The following is a 16,868-nucleotide window of genomic DNA, read 5'->3' as shown; positions in this document are numbered from 1 at the left end:
GAAAAAAAAAAATGTTTCAGGTCTATTACAGTTTCGATTTTAAACTCTTTGCAAATATTTTATTTTTCAAATTTGCACACATTCACTCATATTTGTATGTCATATATGTAGGGGAGACCGGGGACAGTTGCAACCCTTTTTTTTCTCTCAGTTACTCAGAGACTATTGGGACTAGATCAACCAAATTTGTATATACTAAACTTGCATCTGTCTGCTAATTACCCATACCATTTAAAGATGATTACAAATAACATATGACATGCCGTTCACAGTATTTATTTAAATGGAAGAAGCCAGATGTTGCAACTGACCCCAACCCAGGGGCCATCAAATATCCCGGCAGATGTGGTGTTTGTGGTGAAGGATAAGCCACATCCAGTGTACAGAAGAGACGTTAGGGACATTATTTATTCTGCAAAAATTACACTCAAAGAGGTAAGATGGGCTCCTATTTTAAGAGTTTGCTTACAAATCTAATCCTGTTCTTCTCTACTTTCTCAAGCACTTTGTGGTTGCACAGTTAACGTTCCAACACTGGATAATCACACGGTTAACTTAACAACTCAAGACATTGTCCGTCCCAGGATGAAACGGCGTGCCATCGGGGAGGGTCTTCCTTTTCCGAAATCCCCAGATCGTCGTGGGGACTTGATTGTCGAGTATGAGGTCAAGTTTCCCTTAAGTTTAAGTCAGATTGCCAAGGACACTATCGCAAATGTTTTGCCGGCTTCTTGAGCCGTGTATACTGCAATGCTGGAGACATTGCCATTGGGAATTTTTGGTTTCATAGTATTTAAAGGATGAACATGAGGGGCTGCTGAAATTGTCGAACTGTTATTCTGTAGTGTACTGCCAATGAGAGACTATCTGAACCAAAAACATTGCTGGACTAGACTGGTTTATGTTTTTGTCATGTACATTTTTAGCTTCCTAAATTTTTTGTTTCCCCCCATTTTAGTTTCCTTGGGTCAAGTCCAGCAGAAAGTCCCCAGCTGCGAACTCTTGGCCAGCTTTTTGTTGTCAACTACACACATCTAACACATCTAAGTTTACTTATTCCAAAGATGGACAGTAGATCATGTTGTGATGTTGCGGGGCTACAATAATATAGTTTCTTATCAGCAGCCTGATCCTTTGGACACCTCAGGGAAGTCTTTCTGTGAAAGTAGCTTGTACTTTTTCTGCTAATACGGTCTAATGTGACCATTTAGTGATGCCACTAAAAGTCATTTCCAATATAGTGGTGGCTCAAAGTGATGCTTGGATCCTCTTTCTTCTAAGTATGTGAAACAACACTTGATGGAGAAGTTATATGGTGAGAAACTCAAATACTAGATTTATTTAAAATAAATGATTCACTGTTAGACCTTACCGTTTTTTTTTACAGTGAAATACTGGCAACACTGTTGCCAGTAATTTACTGTTAATTGTGCAGTTCTTTACTGTAAAAATGCACTAAAACTCGAGTTAACTAATTTCACTTGCAGAAACCGACTGCCTTAAATTGACCAACTGTCATTTAAATGTATTAACTAAAATTTATAATGCATTAATAAAGCTGTGAGCAAAGTATTACTGTGAAATTATTTCATTTGAAACCACAACAAAACTTTTGCAAATAAAGAGTTTTCCACTGGACCAGCAACTACACAGTCACCGCCTGTTAAATAAAGCAACATGCAGCAAATCATCAATGTTTGTAGATCTTCTGCTGGACTGAAGCACAGGCTCTACTCTTCTGCACAATGGTGACCCCAAAAAATACATTTTACAGTAAACTACTATAATATATAATATAATAATATAAACCTGTTTTTTAACTTACAGTTTATTACTGTTAAAATACATTTTGTGGGTGTGTCTTTTTATCTTACACTGTTAACCCTTTCAACCCCACAGGGAAATCCACACTACAAAGAGTAAAAGTAACATTGAGACAGTGTTGCAGTGAGATAATTAAGTGAATATGTAAGTGATTGTTGAGCATTAGTGATGAACACCTGCTGTTAGAACAGAAAATAGAGAAACACAAGAACTACAACTGACTTCCAGCCATCACACATTATTACACTTATTATTAACCAGTATGACTTTATTACATACATCTACAGAAGTTGTTATTAAGATGTTTAATTGAAAATGTTTGGTTTGAAGTTACCATTATAGAGATCAGTGCTTGCTTTAGTTGGGATGCTGATGCTAAATCATTGGTGAATCTTTTGCTGCTTGAGCTGTTTTTGCAAGTCACACTTGTGCACACACACAGTTTATGAATGATTGCGGTTATAATGATTATGATGACAAAATCATCATATTGCCTGTTCATTCACTAAGGAATTCTTCCTCAATTAAAAGTGTTTCATTAGCACCACTGTGAAACCACAACAATAAATTACAATGATTCATTTTTTTTAACACATCATGCATAACCAGAGAAACAGAGTTACACTGTCTTTTAGAAACACAGAGATATCACAATTTAGCACATGAATCTCAACAACGGTGGCAATATATATTTTTTTATTCATGCAGCAGTGCATGCTGGGAGTTTTATATTATCCTGGAACCCAGCATGCATTGCGACATGACACTTTTGATTGTCACCATTGTTGAGATTCATGTGCTGATTGTTGATGTCTGTTTGTGTCTGAGTCAAGCAGGAGTTTTTTTAATGCATTATATGAATACAATATTTTTCAGAAAACCAGATTACAGAAGTATTGATTTTATGTTGTAGATTTACAGATATATGCTAAATATGAAATACCCATAAATTCAATGAATAAATACAGAAAAGATCAGAGAATCAGACATGTCCAAGATGTTTGTGATATCATCACAAAAGCCAAAAACACCTGATCATCTTCCTCTTGGCTTTTTCTTGCCATAACAAATGTGTTTTATAAACTCACTGTTACAGCAGCCAGAGAGAAATGAATGGTAATAAGTCGAGGGACAAGTGACCAACTAAAACAAATACTGATCTCCATCATGGTGACAACAAACTTTATTATTAACTATATCTCTGTTAATTCTCAACAAGAACTTTTGTACATGTATGAAAGAAATAATCGTAAACTGGTTTCACACTCAGTGGCTGGAAGTCGATTGTAGTTTTTGTGTTTCTCTTTTTTTCAGTTCTTGTTTCTCTGTCCTTCAGTGATTCTGCTTATCAGGTGTTCATCAGTTTCTCAATTCATTCACTTCTTTTCATTCACTTTGTCAAGGGGACTATATTAGTGAACTAATGCAGGGAATAGTGAATGAGGGTATAGGGTGTGATTGGGAAAACAGCCTCTGAGTGTCGATTTTGAGCAATGTTAATTCACAGTATATTCCTGTAGGCTAGTTTTGTTTTCTACGGTATATTACTGTTTTAATGGAAAATGGTATGATATTGTCAGAATTTGGCCTTTTTTTACAGCAAGGGTTAACAGTGTTCAAACTACTGATATTGTGGTTCATTTCTTATGCAAAATCATATGAAACCTTTTTCTGTTTTATTACAGGTAATTTATGTTATTGTTTTTAATTGTGAAACTAAATTTGTTTATTCACAAATTCTGTGGAATCTTTTTGGATAGTGAGATTATGAGTTATGAATATGTTTTGAGTTTTGAATAGATTGTTTAAAAGAAAATAAGATTTGAAATGTTACAGATATCACACTGCTTTAATAAAACACTTTAAGTTGAAAAATAATTGCTTTATCTTATTTATTTTTTAGCGTAATAAAAGTGTAACCCAGTATACAAGCCTCTAAAAATCATGGTAGTTCCTCTACCAAAGAAATGTTGCACTTAAAGAAATGTATAGATTCACATAAGTGCATTGACCGCTGTAAATATATAGCAGGTTAACTAGTGAAATTTGTAACTGAGTCGGTCATGACAGAATCACTTTCATAAGAATGGCACTTCCTTTGCTGAATATGGATGCTTGTGTCTTCACTGTTTCTTGATGGACATCTGAAGAACTTCCTGTACTGCTGCCTGACCTGGACAAGAATGAGAAGAGAAATAGTTTTAAACTCTGGTTAAAAAAAAAAAAAAAACACAGAACATGTCCAGGTTATTTTTCAAGAATTTAATTTTAGAAGATGAGAAATGAAAAATGAACTTAACCCTTTAGAACCTGAGGTTAAAATAGGTGTTTTTCACATATTTAGATTTTTTTACTGTACAATTCTAAAACAATGTGCTATCTTAATGTGCAAGGTGTCATCTTTTTCAGAAAAAGATGAGCTTTTAACAAATTACAGTTATTGACCATTATTGTTTGTGGTGAGTTTGTAAATAGAATTTAAATAGGCACAAAAAAAAAACAGAGAATAAATTTACTGATTTTTATTTAGAAAAAAGAAACTAACACTTTAAAGTTGAACAATGAACTATAATACATATATACAAGTCTTTTTTGTGACATTGGGTGGCACAGTTTTCATTTAGGACACATTTTTCATACACGCACACATACAAATGCACATATTCATAGGCACGCACACATACACATGCACGCACTACATACTTAGATACGTGAAAGAGTAACGGCCATCTGCTTCCAAAGTTTTATTAAAAATCATCCCAATCCCCTCTTCTGCTGTCTAACACTTCTTTCGCCATGTATTTGTTCATTTCTTTTATTATTTTATGCAATCCAAAACACTCTAACCTGCCACGCTTCGTATCTCTCTGTTCAAATCCTCCTTCCTGTGCTGCTGTCATTTGCAGATGGAAAGCATGAAATTACGTAATAAGCTGTATATTGCCGAAGAGCGAATGTTGTCAACTGTCAGGGGCAATTTGAATGGTTTTGATCGTGCAAACGGTTGAAGAGTTACGGTCAAATGAATACAGCTTGCTGGTATGTGTCGGCGACGACACAGCTGGTTCTAAAGGGTTAAAGGGTTAGTTCACCCCAAAATGAAAATTAGCCCATGATTTACTCGCCCTTAAGTCATCCTAGGTGTATATGACATTCTTCTTTCAGACGAATACAATCAGAGTTATATTAAAAAATGTCCTGGCTCTTCCAAGCTTTATAATGGCAGTGAATGGCCGTTTCGGTGAAAGAGTGACCTTTGACCTGACGCACAACGTAATGATGAACACGGAGATAGAGCAAAACAAAACACCAGTCACAAATTAGTTTAAAAAGACAATTTTTTGAGAGAAAATATGAGAGGAGCTTGAGTTTGTTGCCCAGCCCTGTTTGTTTGAACCGTGAGAGGCGTCAAAGCTTACGCCACTCCTACATCTACATCATACATGCGTCACTGGTTACTCTTTTGGTGCAAGTCGACTTGCGTACGGCCGTCTGCCGGAAGCTAGTTGTTTTAGTCGATATATTTTTCTCACACACACTTTATGGTAATGAGCTATGGCGCGGTTCAGCGGCAAGCAGTGGCAAAACGCCAGCAACCAATCAGAATATAGAGATCCTTCGCAAGAAACATACCGAGAAACATCCATTCCGGAGAAACATACGATGTAAACTTTCGTTCCTACAAAAACATTAGTTCCAAGAAAATGGAGAAGCTGATCATCGCCGTTGCTGGGTTTCCTATCATTTATGATATGACATTGTTTGCGATGTCAAGAATAGGTAGGCTATGGTAGTTGATCCGTGATTCATTAACCGTACGGGCCAGCTGCTCCCCGGCCCTTGACCAATGTGATTCGCGGATTAATTGCACAGTTTAACCATCATAGAGTGAAAGTTTGCCTGTGTTTTTAAGTCCTGTCAGTTTAACAGGGCACGCTTGACAGGTCATATATAAGAACGAGCAGAGAGAGAGAGAGAGAGAGCCCCGGCCGCGCGCACTCACCTTCACCGTCTTCAAACAACACGAGCGCGTCAATGTATTGCTTGTTTTTTCTGTTTACATTTCATGGTGTGACACTTCTCTTCTCCCATGATCGAACATAGATTTCTGCTACGTCAGAGCAGCCAAAGCATCAACAAGCTTCCCCGTACTTTTTGACAAGCATCCCTGACAGGGCGGCCAGAGCTTCTTTGCTGCTCAAGTCGGCGGCGGTGTGTACGTACAGTTAACCCCCCAGAGCCGTGTGGAGCACTTTTATCATGAATGGATTATCAACAGAAATGGCCATTCACTGCCATTATAAAGCTGGGAAGAGCCAGGACATTTTTAAATATATCCCTGATTGTATTCGTCTGAAAGAAGAGGGTTGAGTAAATCATGGGCTAATTTTCATTTTTGGGAACTAACCCTTTAAAATAAAGTAGGTGAGAGATGATTTTCTGGTAGACTGTCTGTACTGATGTCTGACCTGACTATTGAGGACACAATAGACCAGGAACATGAAGGTTCCCTGCTGGGAGTTCAAGATCAGGAAGGGGATCTCCAGCTCCTTCCAGAAACCCAGAATCCAGGAGCAACCAAGAACCACAAACTGAGCCAGTGTTTTAAATGTCATATTCCTGCAGAGAAAGATGGAGAGTTAATAGATATTTATTGATTATATTGTTGTGGAAAATCTGCAATTGTCCTGTTATAAGTATGCCTTTTGTCTGTAGAACACTTCTGTATTGTAATCAACCACACTTGAAACTTGTTTATTGAGAAAGTGGTTTATGAAGAAAAACTCTGCAATTGTTATTGTAAAATATTTTTTTTTAAGAAAGTGGTTTATAAAGAAAAACATACCACACTTAATGTTTTAAGCATTAATTAAAAAGCATAGAGAGGAACAAAACATGTATTAAAAAGAGCTTTGCTAAAGAAAGAAGATAAATGCAAGCATTACCGTCGGATGTGTTGTGGACGAAGCGCAGAATGCAACAAAGAAGAAAAGACTGAAGAAGGAAGACTAAGAGGAGAAAGGCTTTACAAAGACAGGTCAGAAATGAATTCCCAGAACTCATGACACCCTGAAGACTTAGGATTGGATAAATTGTCTGTAAGAGACTGATAATTTATGAGGGGATTTCCAAAGATGATGACCTCAAGAAATCAGATGGTCTATAAAAGGCTGAAAGGAGAAGATGAAGGCAGACGCTGATTCTTAATGGCCTCTCCGGTGTTACAACGCTTGTAAACGGTTTACTCTTGATGTTGTTTTGTCTTGTTTTTTTATATTAGTACTTTATATGTAATAATAATAATAATAATACTAATAATAAATTTTATTTGTAAAGCACTTTACATTTGACACCAAATCTCAAAGTGCTACAGTAGAACATAATTAAATTTAATATAATATATAATAATAATATATATACAGTGCTATGCATAAGTTTAGACACCCATACTAAAGTTGACTAAAAAGAGGAATAAAAAATCATCTTTTGGAAACTGAACTTAATGTCTTAATTTAAAAAATTAGGAAAAATCCAACCTTTAAGGACACCAATTTTCTTTGTGAATGAATAATGCATCGTAAATAAATAAATCTTCTTCCTTAAAATACAGGGTGCATAAGTTTGGACACCCCTATGTTAAATTCCCATAGAGGCAGGCAGATTTTTATTTTTAAAGGCCAGTTACTTCATGGATCCAGGATACTATGCATCCTGATAAAGTTCCCTTGGCCTTCACCATACCTAGAGATTGGCATGGTTTTATTTCAGTTAGCCTAATACTGTAGCTAGTTTGATTTGCATTTGAGAGATGATCTTATGGAAAGTACCCCATGCCAATCTCTAGGTATGGTGAAGGCTATGTGATGATGTGGGGCTATTTTAATTCCAAAGGCCAAGGGAACTTTATCAGGATGCATAGTAACCTAAAAAAAAAAAAAAAAAATACTTAAAAATAAAAATCTGCCTGCCTCTATGGGAATTTAACATAGGGGTGTCCAGACTTATGCACCCTGTATTTTAAGGAAGAACATTTATTTATTTACGATACATTATTCATTCACAAAGAAAATTGGTGTCCTTAAAGGTTGGATTTTTCCTAATTTTTTAAATTAAGGCATTAAGTTCAATTTCCAAAAGATGATTTTTTATTCCTCTTTTTAGTCAACTTTAGCATGGGTGTCTAAACTTATGCATAGCACTGTATTTAGTATTACAATAAAAAAAAAAAAAAAAAAAAAAAAAACACAAACAATATTATGTAAACTAATTAACCTGTAGATAATAAAACTATATATTTAATTGAAACTAAGATAAGAAACTCTTTTGCTACTCTCGCCTGCCAAAACTCTTTGATTTCTAAAAAAGTGAGCTGAACAGACCACGAAGAAGTCTTCTGACCTATGGATTGTGAGTATGAAAATTCAGATGCTTATGATTTAGGACACATTTGACTTTACCTAACCTGAGAATAATCAAAATAAGGTTAAATGTGTCTAGAAATATGCAGCATATAACAATATATATACACATTTCATGGAGTGTTCAAATCATATTGTTTGTTACTTGGTTCGTTTCATATGTGAAACTTCAGCGTTCAGATTTTTCAAGGTGGAGGTCAGACTGATGATGATGTAGATGAAGAGAATCATGTTTAACTGCACAGTAAGAGAAACAACAGTAATTAATCTTTAATCACTTTTCCTTTTAATACAAATCATGATGAGAAATGTGCTTACTGCTAGTATGACGCAAACAGGTCCCTGAAAACTCCAGTTAAAGCCTTTATCCATTTTAATCCAGCACCTGTTTAGAGGAAGAAAAATAATTAAATGAACATGAACATGAAGGATGAAGGTGTTGATCTCTGAGTCTCTCAAACTAAACTCACTTTTCACTTCCGTAGCCTTTAGGATTCACCCCAGCAGACACAGCCACCACAACCAGAGCAACCGTATATCCAATCACACACAGGAATCTACTGCTAAGCACCCCCCTCCTTTTGGAGCTGATCTGTGATAGGTTCTTCACACAGATGAAGAGAAGCACAGCTTCAATGAACATCCACACAAAGCCGGAGAGAAAGAGGAAGTGCAGCACACCTGATATCACGGCACACAACACCTGGAGATCATGAGAGACGGTTATGATGATTCTCAGTGAGACTGTGCTGAGCTGTAGAGCTCCTTCATCATTCTCACCTGATGAGGGTGTATGAGGCTCAGGAACTGTTGTGTGAGCAGGAACAGAAGGTGAGCCAACAGCAGACTCACGCAGAGGTTGATTCGAGCCACATTATTCACTCCAGGACTCCACTGACAAAGGGCAAAGGTCAACAGGGTCAAACTGAAGAACACCAGCCCCACGATCACACACACCAAATTCAACACGCTCTGAGGAAACATGTCAGAGTACATGAGTGCCAAATCTGTGCTGTTCTTCAATTCTTCACTATAAATGTTCTCGTTCTCTGATGGGCGGCTGGTTTGCATGATGAGAGCGAATGTGGACAGATGAACACAGGAACACACAGTGTAGCTGCTGTTGGTCTTTAAAACAGAACAGCCATCTACAATCCACTCGCTGATGTTCCAGTACACACAGGACAGAGGACTGCCGGGCACAAACTCCTGCAAAAAGAAGAAAGAACATGCAGAAAATAGTATAACACTGAATATTAGATGTTTTTAGATGTTTATCAGTTCTCAGGTTGGACAAAAACACATTTCAGTCTCTCACTTTGATGTGTTTGAGGGTGAAGTTGACTGGTTTGGTGAGATTAGTGTTGGTGGTTTTGGGAAGAGTAGCTGAGATCACAGTGGACATCATGGTGTTAATCGTGCCATTTGATGCGTTGAAGAAGTCTGGCTTCAGTAGATTCTCCATTGTGTTATAACTCATGAAAGCCACAGCAGCTGATCCTGTGTGACAGAAACAGAAGAAACTTGTATTCAACACATTAAAACCTTTAGTTAAATGTGGTTTAGTGATACATCTTCTAAAAATGTTTTATTAAAAATGTTGTATTAAAACACATCTCACATACTTGTTTCATTGTTGTTCTTGGCGATCCCAATGAGATCGATGTCCACAGAAGAATTTGTTGTGTCAAGTCGAGGGATTTTATCTAAGGTGACATTGGGTCCAACCATGAAGACTTCAACCTCTGATTTAGAAAATAAGCAGTTATGTTTTGTTTTTTGTTTTTATTAAAGTTGATTCAATCTGCACAAATGTGCAAAAAACAAAACAATAACTAAAATAATAATAACAAAAGACTAAAATAAAATAACTATTTCATCTAATTACTAGTTTGAACTAATCAGTTCCCTTTCGAGGGAACCCGCACTGCATCGTTGAAAACGACTCTTTGGGGACGCTCCCTTCGCGTGCGCCTCTGAAGTATGAATGAAACTAATCCAATCCTGATGTGACGCTGGCACACACACACATTAGCTTTCGCTCTTCAGCAAGCGCTCTCTGTAACGTTGTTCGTCCTATTTGGTGTTGTCTGTCTGTGAGAAAGATATATATTTATGATGGCGAGTGAACAGTTCAAGCTGTGTGTGCACCCCTGCCCTAGATACATCACGGGTGGGGACACGCATCAGCTGTGTGTGATCTGTTTGGGAGCGCAGCACGCCTGAGCAGCTCTCGAGGGGGCTGCTTGCGGCGACTGTGAAGCACTATCAATGAGAGTGCTGCGCTCCCGTCTGGCTTGTTTTGACGAACACAGTCAAGCTCGCGCTCCCCACGGGTCTGGTCCCGCGTCTGTTGAGGCGGCGCGGCGATTGAGCTCGTGGGGTTCGCAGAAGGATCTTGCAGATGAGAATGAGACTGCCGCGGCACTTTCTCATTCTTCATCTGATGATCCTGAGGTCCCTGTTTGTGGTGCAGAAGCCCGCGTTGCGGCTTCTTCTGCCCATGATCAGGGCCCGATGCTGGAGCTCTCTGCTTCTGAGGAAGTGGATGTGCTCAGCATCGAGGCGGATGACCGTGAACTAAGCTCGCCGGTTCATGGTCATGCGTATGAGGAGCTGATTGAGGTTGTGACTCGTGCTGTGGCCAGACTCAATATTAGCTGGCCACAAGATGAGCAGGGAACGCAAATAAAAAGTAAATTAGATGAGCGTTTCCTGCAGCACAGATCACAGCCTCAGCGCCGGGGTTTACCATTTTTTCCCGATCTCCACAAAGAAATTTCGAGATCGTGGGAAAAACCCCATTCGTCCCGTGTCTATAATCCAGCAGTGGTTGATTATAGTAATGTCTTAGGGGCAAGAGATATGGGTTATGGGAAGATGCCAAAAGTGAAGGAGGCACTCACTGGATATCTCTCTCCTGAAGCGGCATCTTCCCTTAAAACCCCGGCGCTGCCCAGTAAACCATGCAGAGATACTTCTGCATTGGTTGGAAGGGCTTATATGGCGGCAGGTCGCGCTGGTTCATGCCTGCATTCGATGGCTATTTTGCAGGCATACCAGGCCGACCTCCTGAAAGACTTGGATGAGGGGGAGGGACCAACACCCGAAGATATCGCTGAACTTCGTAAAGCCACAGATTTGTCTCTCCGTGCTACTAAAGAGACGGCCCGCGCTATCGGCCGTTCTATGGCAGCTATGGTAGCCACGGAGAGACATCTGTGGCTGAATTTATCAGGTATCAAGGAGAAAGATAAATCGTTTCTCCTTGATGCGCCGCTCTCGTCTTCTGGCCTGTTTGACAACGCAGTTGTGGCTGTTGTCGACAGGTTTCAGGAGACAAAGAAACAATCTGCGGCGTTTCAGCAGTTCCTCCCCCGTCGATCTAAGCCTAAGTCGAGTAGGGTGGGGCAAAGAGAGCAGCCCCAGCCATCATCCAGCTCCTCATATCGCCAGGAACAAAAAGAGAGCGTTGCCTCTAGAGCCCCTCCTTCGGGAGCTTGGCAACAGAGGAAGCGTTCTCAGCAGAAGTCCTCCGGCCAGAAGGGCGATTTGAGAGACGTCCTTCAGGCTAGGAGGGCTTCGGGAAAGAGGTCCTAGCTGGGATAGTAGGACCTCTGAGGGCTTCCCCCCCCCCCGCTGCAGAGCAACCGAGGTTGTTCTCGCAGCGGAGCCCTCGGGAAATCGATGTGAGTTTCCCGCCGTCTCTGACGCTTCGGGCCGCATCAATTTCCAGCGAACGCACACCGTGTCGTTCGTGTCAAAAAATAGAAAACGAGCATCAATTGAGGTCACAAGGACCGTATCGACTAAATCCTGCCGATCTTTCGCTTCAGGAGGTCGAGAACAGTGCTCGGATAACACCCGAGGCCAGCCTCGAGAGGCTGGTTCCCTTAGTAGATTTCGTAGAGGCATGGTTTCATCTTCCCAACATATCTGCATGGGTCCTGCGTATAATAAAATTAGGATACAGACTGCAGTTCGGGCACCGCCCCCCCAAATTCTCTGGGGTGGTGCAGACTACAGTGGTTCCGGAGCAGGCTCAGGTGATGGAACAAGAAGTGCAATCTCTGCTGTTAAAGGAGGCCATAGAACGTGTTCCTCCTTCAGACAGGGAGTCCGGGTTTTACAGCCAGTACTTTATAGTTCCAAAAAAGGATGGAGGACTAAGGCCAATTTTAGATCTAAGACATTTGAACCGTTCTCTGAAGAGGTTCAGGTTCAAAATGCTTACTATTCCCATCATCGTGAATCAAATCAGATCCGAGGACTGGTTTGTCACGATAGATCTAAAAGACGCGTATTTTCATGTCTCCATCCTTCCATGTCACAGGAGGTTCCTGAGGTTCGCTTTCGGGGGCGAAGCTTACCAATATCGGGTTCTTCCGTTCGGCCTAGCACTCTCTCCCCGCACGTTCACCAAATGCATGGATGCAGCACTAGCTCCATTGAGACTTCAGGGCATCCGCATACTCAATTATATCGACGACTGGCTCATTTTGGCCCAGTCTCAAGAAATGGCGGTTCGGCATCGAGATGTCGTCCTTGGCCACATTCAGAGCTTGGGGTTGAGGCTCAACACGAAGAAAAGTGTGTTGGAACCATCCCAGAGCACAACGTTTCTGGGCGTGGTGTGGAATTCGGTTACGATGCGGGCACAGATGTCTCCTGCGTGTATCGAGTCCATTCTGGCAATGGTGTCCAGGATAAGGCTAGGCCAGGCCATTACTGTAAAGCAATTTCAAAGATTGCTGGGCCTCATGGCAGCGGCATCCAACATTATACCTTTGGGCCTTCTACACATGAGGCCCCTTCAGTGGTGGCTGAAAGCCAAGGGATTTTCCCCCAAGGGGAATCCATTCCGCATGATCAGAGTAACGCGCAGATGCCTTCGTTCTCTGGTAATTTGGAAGAAACCTTGGTTCCTGTCCCAAGGGTCAGTGTTAGGAGCGTCTTGTCGCCGGAAAACCGTTTCGACAGATGCCTCCCTCACTGGCTGGGGCGCGGTCATGGACGGCCGCTTTGCCAGGGGTCTGTGGCAGGACCATCATCATTCTTGGCATATAAATTGCCTGGAGATGTTGGCTGTGTTCAGAGCTCTGAGGAGCTTCCTCCCAGACATCAAGGGTTACCATGTCCTGATACGATCGGACAATACATCAGTGGTAGCTTATCTGAACCGACAAGGGGGACTCAGGTCGCGCCCTCTATCCAGATTGGCGCAACAGATTATCCTTTGGTCCCAAGAGAAACTATTGTCTATCAGTGCAATGTACTCCATCTACTAGGAGATTATATGGCCTCAAGTGGAATGTTTTTTCCACTTGGTGTAGAGAGCATGAGTTAGATCCAGTTAACTGCCCGGTGGCTTCAGTTCTGGAGTTTCTTCAAGATCGTTTTTCTGCAGGTCTCTCCCCTTCCACACTTAAGGTGTACGTGGCTGCCATTGCAGCATTCCATGCACCATTGAGTGATGGGCCTCTGGGGAGGCACCAGCTGGTCATTCGTTTTCTCCGTGGTGCATGGAGGATGAGACCGACAACCAGGTCCAGGGTTCCTGCCTGGGACCTGGCGGTGGTTCTCGAAGGGTTATCCCTGGCCCCCTTCGAACCCCTTCAGTCGGCTTCGCCCAAGGACCTGACGTTCAAGATGGCTTTTCTCTTAGCTATTACCTCTCTAAAGAGGGTGGGAGATCTTCAAGCTCTGGCAGTAACACCAGCTTGTTTGGAGTTTGCCCCTGGGGGAGTTAAGGCCATTCTGCACCCGAGACCTGGCTATGTGCCTAAGGTGCCTTCTAACACGGCACGGTCTACGGTCCTGCAGGCATTTTATCCTCCACCTCATGTGTCGGTGGAAGAAGAGAGGCTCCATCTGCTCTGCCCTGTCAGAGCTCTGAGCATTTACCTCGAGAGGTCCTCTTCTTGGAGGAGGTCGGACCAACTGTTAGTGTGTTTTGGGTCACCTAAAAAGGGGCTCCCGGCATCCAAACAAACTATTAGTAATTGGATTGTTCAGGCTATTGCCTCGGCCTACAAGGTGCGCAATTTGCCCTCACCTTTGGCCGTAAGGGCCCATTCTACTAGAAGCATGGCGTCTTCTAGGGCCCTCCTCTCGGGAGTGCCCCTCCAGGAGATCTGTGAGGCGGCCGGTTGGGCTACCCCGCACACTTTTGTCAGATTTTATAGTCTGCACCTCCCTAGTACGCCTGGTGCACGTGTGCTCTCGTCCTAGCTGGGTGCCTGAGTTCAGTTTCACTCCAGGGCAGGCATTTTTCGGTGCGTGGCCTAGTGGGCATTCGTTCCCCAAAGAGTCGTTTTCAACGACGCAGTGCGAGTTCCCTCGAAAGGGAACGTCTCGGGTTATGACTATAACCCTTGTTCCCTGAGAAGGGAACGAGACACTGCGTCGTCCTGCCACGCCCCTCAATGCCTGAGAGCGGCTTGCTTCATCGCGAGGCTAATGTGTGTGTGTGCCAGCGTCACTTTTATGCATCCGGTTATGCCGTCACATGTTACGTCATGACGCAACACCAATCAGGATTGGATTAGTTTCATTCATACTTCAGAGGCGCACGCTAAGGGAGCGTCCCCAAAGAGTCGTTTTCAACGACGCAGTGTCTCGTTCCCTTCTCAGGGAACAAGGGTTATAGTCATAACCCGAGACGTTAACTTTGTTCACAGCAAAATCCCCAGAGTTAAATTAAGTAAATGAACTTTTAACAATCTTTAGATTGGGACAATATGTACTCTGAGCAGTGTTGATTTAACACTGGGGATTTTGCTGTGTGCCTGTAACATTGTAGTAATCATGAAGACATTGATTAGCTTGTTCAGGTGTGTTTGATTAGGGTTGGAGCTAAACTCCAGGAAACTGGGGCCTAGTCCACACGGACACGGGTATTTTTTTAACTGGAGATTTTCCTCCTGCGTTTTAAAAAAAATCCCGTCCACACATGCTCGGTTTAAAAGAAATTGTGACCTGATACTGCCTTTCCGCGTGGACGAACGGCCAAACCGAGTAAAAAAAGTCACGGTTATAAAAATACCCGTGTCCGTGTGGACAAGGCCTGGATCTTGTGGTCCAGAGTTGAGAACTCCTGCACTAGACTATATAAACTCCCTGATATCATATATAAGCTCAGTTTCATCATCAATAATAACAGTTTCTCCACTCACCAACAGCATCAAGAGTAAAACTGACACTGCCATTTGTGTCTGTCGGCTTCACCAATGTAGAGATGAGTTTCCCGTTGGTTTTTAACACATGGTTTCCGTTGGAGGCTAGTACAGCTTGGCTGACTGATGATAAAGACTCTGAAATCTCTCCTGAAGTGTTGAAGACCATATTCAAAACATCGGTCACAGTCTAATTTATTGATCAGAAGAAAAAAAAAATACTGTAAATGTAAATATTAAGAAAGCCAATTAATCAGACCTGTGATGTCAATCATGTAACTGACGATTACATTTGATTTGATTATTTAAAAATAATTCTCTTGAAGACTTACAGTCAAAGAAAGCTCTTGATCTTTAATGTCCTCGACCTGCTCTAGAAGATTTTGAAGCTTTTCAGTCTGACTCTGAAATCAAAATTGAGAAGACAGAGTCCACAAACTCATTCTTTCAATTGGCTTTTGTATGCAGTGTATTCACAGCTTATATGGACTGAATGCCCCCATAAACCATCAGCAATTATTAGAAAAGCACATTCATATTTCAGATTACACACATATCTAAAATGCACATGTTATTGCACTGCTTCAGTTTGGACTATTATTGATAGGAGCTGTGAGTCTCTACTAACTTACGTTGCATCCTTCCAGCAGCGCTACACCTGCAATGACAGCATGAAGACAATAATATAATAAACTGCAAAACTTTGAAAAATAACTATTTTATTAAGCAGCAATTTCAGCAAGATTGTGGATTCAGCAAGATTTCAGTGGTGTACCTCCTCCTGCGTACCCCCTCTCTTCCACTTAGACTTCAGTCATACCTGTTCCATTTAGGGACAATATCTGCCCCCTAATTTTTTTCCCAGTGCTTTTTTTTTTACTTTATGAATAACTTTATGAAATAAAATAAATGTTTTCAATGAAAAATGTTCAATAGAGCAATATGCAATGCCGGAAAAACGTGATACTTTAAAATATATTACACTAAAACCAGTAAGTCACTGTCTTCTCAATGAGCGAGTCATTGAGTCATTCTTACATTCAGTAACAAAGCAACTAGCTGTATTTATAAATGAATCATTGAATGATTGACTCACAATTCTTTTCAAAGCAGCAGAATTGTTTACGAAACACCGGTGTGTGCTGTAGTTCTGCTTTTCTCTTTCGTTGGAACTATTATTTTGTTGCAAAATAGAGTAAGTACTGACAGTACTGTGTTTAAAATACACATTTTGTTTGTTGACCTGTTGTATGATAATCAATGTCACATTTTGTTCTGCGGAGTCACAAGGCTCCACCTGAGAGCGGCATTTCATTCGCTTCACCCACACCTCAAACTCGACGTCAACGAAGAAAGGGTCACAATAGGAAGCCTGTAACTAAGGATGTCACTGACGAGCTTTCTGGTTTACTAAAACATATGACTGTCTAAAAATAATGTTTTGAATAAA

The 16,868-nt window shown here is 41.1% G+C and overlaps 1 protein-coding gene across 1 annotated transcript; it reads right to left on the bottom strand.

The window, feature by feature from the left end:
• Positions 1-3,725: 3,725 nt before the first annotated feature.
• Positions 3,726-15,816, bottom strand: LOC308687453 (adhesion G protein-coupled receptor E3-like). The gene is made up of 10 exons (XM_081360016.1): positions 15,751-15,816; positions 15,419-15,608; positions 9,869-9,988; positions 9,562-9,743; positions 9,024-9,452; positions 8,714-8,946; positions 8,562-8,628; positions 8,389-8,480; positions 6,294-6,444; positions 3,726-3,997 (listed from the first exon to the last, which is right to left on the bottom strand). The coding sequence occupies exons 2-10, from the start codon at positions 15,585-15,587 to the stop codon at positions 3,857-3,859; spliced, it is 1,584 nt and encodes a 527-aa protein (XP_081216142.1). The 5' UTR covers positions 15,588-15,608; positions 15,751-15,816; the 3' UTR covers positions 3,726-3,856.
• Positions 15,817-16,868: the final 1,052 nt, after the last annotated feature.

This window comes from Scardinius erythrophthalmus, assembly GCF_964197995.2.
Source record: "Scardinius erythrophthalmus genome assembly, chromosome: 3".
In the NCBI taxonomy this organism is placed as follows: domain Eukaryota; kingdom Metazoa; phylum Chordata; class Actinopteri; order Cypriniformes; family Leuciscidae; genus Scardinius; species Scardinius erythrophthalmus.
This window is presented reverse-complemented; position numbering and strand designations above follow the sequence as displayed.